Below are 3,778 nucleotides of genomic sequence, written 5' to 3'. Positions count from 1 at the left end.
TCATTACTTGAGGGTTGATTAAGCGAAGCAACCTGGATGTACGTGGGAGAATGTCTTTTGGATCGTTTACATGTTACGACACGACGCGATCGTATCGGAGCTCTATAAATATTTTTCTACCTATACTGGTTAAGGACTAGACTCCTGACTTACACAATCTTGATAAAACAACGATGCGATTGTTAAAGTCCATACTTTTCAGGAAAATGTAGACACTAAGAAAATATACCTAATGACTATCTTCACGACCTTTGAATTTGATGCAATTTCATTGGCTTGACTCTGATCCATAGCCCAAAAGATCCACCTTCATTTAACAGTGGACGTTGGAAAAGAGGCTACAACCCGGACCTCATCTACGTTAGTTCCAACATCAGCTCTCAGTGCAAGAAACTCGTCTGCCAACCCATTCCTCGCACCCAACATAGACCTATAATGTGCACTATCGAGCCTATTGTTCGTCCCATTACAGTACCTTTTAAACGCCGCTTTAATTACGGGAAAGCTAACTGGGAACAATACTCGGAGTCCATCGATACTGCACTTTTCAATCTTCCGCCAATGCCACAAAATTACGACCGATTTGTGGACATTGTAACGACCACAGCAAGAAAATACATACCTAGAGGCTGCCGCACATCTTACATCCCTGGACTGTCGAAGGAGTCCACAGAGCTGTTAAAGCGATACGAACAATCGTTCGACAGAGACCCTTTCTCTGAAGACACTCTGGAACTGGGTGAGAATCTCCTTTTGGAGATAAGCGAAGCCCGGCATGATAAGTGGATGGAAACCGTTACCAACATCAACATGACACACAACAGCAAAAAAGCTTGGACTACTATCCGGAAGCTCACCAATGAAGCTCCACCAGCTGTGTCACCGAGTAAGGTAACGGCCAACCAAGTTGCTCATCAGCTTATCGTGAACGGCAAGCCAGAACATCGGCTTGGCAGAGTCCCAAAAGTGAGATATCCAGAGAACACTAGTGACTCAACCATCTGTCAGCCTTTTAATCTTGCTGACATTACTAGTGGAATAAGGGAGCTTAAGCGCTTCAAAGCCTCTGGAATGGACAATATCTCAGTGGAGCAAATCCAACACCTAGGCCCTGTTGCGGTGTCGTGGCTGCTGGAGCTGTTCAACAACTGCATGACATCAGTAGGGATCCCCCGCCTCTGGAGGAAAGCCAAAACCATTGCTATTCTAAAACCGGGGAAACCTGCTGATGATCCTAAAAGCTTCAGGCCAATTTCTCTCCTGTGCCACACTTTCAAGCTATTTGAAAGGTTAATTTTAAACCGCCTTGCTAGCCTGGTCGATCCAAAGCTGATACCGGAACAGGCTGGATTCCGACCTGGAAAATCATGCTGCAGCCAGACCCTCAACCTTACCCAGCACATAGAGGACGGCTTTGAAACCGGCAAGGTGACAGGCACTGTATTCGTCGACCTTTCTGCGGCTTACGACACCGTCAACATTAAACGCCTACTGTGGAAGGTGGGCGAACTTACTGGAGACCGTAAATTTGTCGGGGTCCTTGGTGAGCTCCTCCAGAATCGCCGGTTCCAAGTACACCTTAGCTCCGATAAAAAAGTCGTTGGCGAGCCCAAAAGAATGGCCTACCCCAAGGCAGCGTCCTAGCTCCGTTACTATTTAACATCTACACCAACGACCAACCATCTACCCCAAACACGACTCGCTTCCTGTACGCTGATGATTTGGCATTGACATCACAGGGATCTTTTGAGGAGGTAGAGGAAAACCTAAATAAGGCACTCGAAGACCTGAGTACCTATTACCAGGAGAACGCCCTAAAACCAAACCCCTCAAAAACTCAGTCGTGCGTATTCCACCTGCGCAACAGAGAGGCGAGTCGAACCCTTAACATCCAGTGGCGAGGTGTACCTATCAGTCATTGCAAGCTACCAAAATATCTGGGTGTAACTCTTGACAGGTCGCTCACTTTCAGGAAAAACTGCGAGAATATCAAGCAGAAAGTTGCCTCCCGCAACAACCTGTTGCGAAGGCTGACGAGCACGACCTGGGGAGCCTCACCAACGGTGCTGCGAACCACCGGCCTGGCACTCTGCTACTCCGCGGGCGAATATGCGTGCCCAGTGTGGAGTCGTTCCGTTCACGCTGGGCAGGTGGATGTAGCACTGAACGAAACGTGCCGCATTATAACTGGCTGCCTCAAGCCGACCCCGTTACAAATGCTGCACCCACTGGCCGGCATTGCCCCACCAGATGTTCGCAGAAGCGTAGCCTCTGGCATCGAGAGAGCCAAACTCGAAACAGACCAACGACACCCCATGCACAATTACACCCCTGTGCCACAACGGCTTAAAAGCCGCAGGGGCTTCTACAAAACCGTTGCTCCTGTCGATGGTGAGGCCTCTCGTGCCAGACGGGATCTTTGGCGATCGAGGAGTTTACTGCCCTCCCCGTTTGTCCCGCTCTTAGAAAGTCTCCCTCCTGGACACGATCTCCCGAGAAGAGTCTGGCAGTCTCTAAACAGACTCCGAACACGGGTAGGCCGGAGCAAAGATAATCGATCCAGGTGGGGATTCGCGGGCGGGGCGGACCTTGGGTGCGAGTGCGGGGCTGCCGTGCAGACGATGTCCCACCTAATCGCATGTCCACTGTGCCCTGAAACCTGCTCGCGGGAGGACTTAATGAGCGCATCCGGCCGTGCTCTCGCTGTGGCGGAATATTGGGCTGACATAGTGTAGTCTCATATGACATGTCATCGACTCGAAAGAAGAAGAAGAATTGGCTAGGTATAGAAACAAACCAAATTGCCTGATCATCCAGTCAAAGAGAACTAAGACCATTAAGGAAGTATGTAACAAACAAACCGACTATCTTCAGTTATGACATCCTATTGTTTCAGTAGAAAAAGTCGTGATATATAAAAGCCATCGCGGTAGACAAACGCGGTGTACACGGTAGGGCGCTGACTGCGCACCGCTAATGGGTTGATGTCATTCACTACGTTTTGATGCACATCAGTACTATGGAGTCTCTTTACGTCACTATTTTTAGAACAATTACTGACCCACAAAATTAGGAGAATTCGCCTTGGCTGTTGGAAGAAAATAATAACTCTGATTTTATGATTCTGAACTAAACTGTGAAAATGTTTATGAGAAAGATTGGACCTAAGAGAATCTTAAACTTACAGAAATAAGGCGTGGTCGTACGTGGCTGAAAGTTAAAACTAGCAGACATATGCATAAATAATATAAATGATAGCACTACATTGAATCAGCAGACCAAAGAAAAAGATTTCACAACAGTTATGATTTATGAAATTTTTCTAATAAATGAATCATCTAGTTTTGAAATATTAGCAGAAAGCCCAACGTGTGTCACGCTGAAGCCGGTAGGATGCGCCCACCTGTCAGTTCTAGTTGAAGTGACAGCTAGAGGTGTAGACTCGTGCCAAGCATTTGTTTTACAATGACAGCTTACTAGTATATATCCTGTGCAAGATGCCGTATGAGTAACGCCCTGAAGATCAGCAGATTTGAGGTTTAAAAAAGTTTGTTGTTGTTGTGTAGGTTTGTCATGAAGGCATGTCCTAAACATAAATCTATTTTAAGGTCATATTAAAGGCAAGAACAGTTAAAAGAGATATTATTAAGAGTTCACTGAAAAGGCTGTGCCTATTTTAAACAACTGTTCTATGCTCCAAAACTGTTCTTGTCAAAAAGGTAAGTAAAGTTAATAACTAATAGATCTGTATTAAAAACACGATTTATTTAGATTTTCA

At 46.3% G+C, this 3,778-nt stretch overlaps 1 protein-coding gene across 1 annotated transcript; it reads left to right on the top strand.

The window, feature by feature from the left end:
• The first annotated feature begins 435 nt into the window (after nt 1–435).
• On the top strand, nt 436–1,644 carry LOC135117658 (uncharacterized). Its single transcript, XM_064037277.1, has one exon. It carries the CDS (start codon nt 436–438, stop codon nt 1,642–1,644), a length of 1,209 nt encoding a protein of 402 aa, XP_063893347.1.
• Nucleotides 1,645–3,778: the final 2,134 nt, after the last annotated feature.

This window comes from Helicoverpa armigera, chromosome 12 (genome assembly GCF_030705265.1).
Source record: "Helicoverpa armigera isolate CAAS_96S chromosome 12, ASM3070526v1, whole genome shotgun sequence".
NCBI classification, from domain to species: Eukaryota; Metazoa; Arthropoda; class Insecta; order Lepidoptera; family Noctuidae; genus Helicoverpa; species Helicoverpa armigera.
Note: the sequence above shows the minus strand (reverse complement) of the source record. Positions and strands in the feature narration are given on the sequence as shown.

What these genes read in the sequence shown, in the direction of transcription:
- LOC135117658 (XM_064037277.1), top strand. Translation starts at nt 436, where the DNA reads ATGTGCACTATCGAGCCTATTGTTCGTCCCATTACAGTACCTTTTAAA.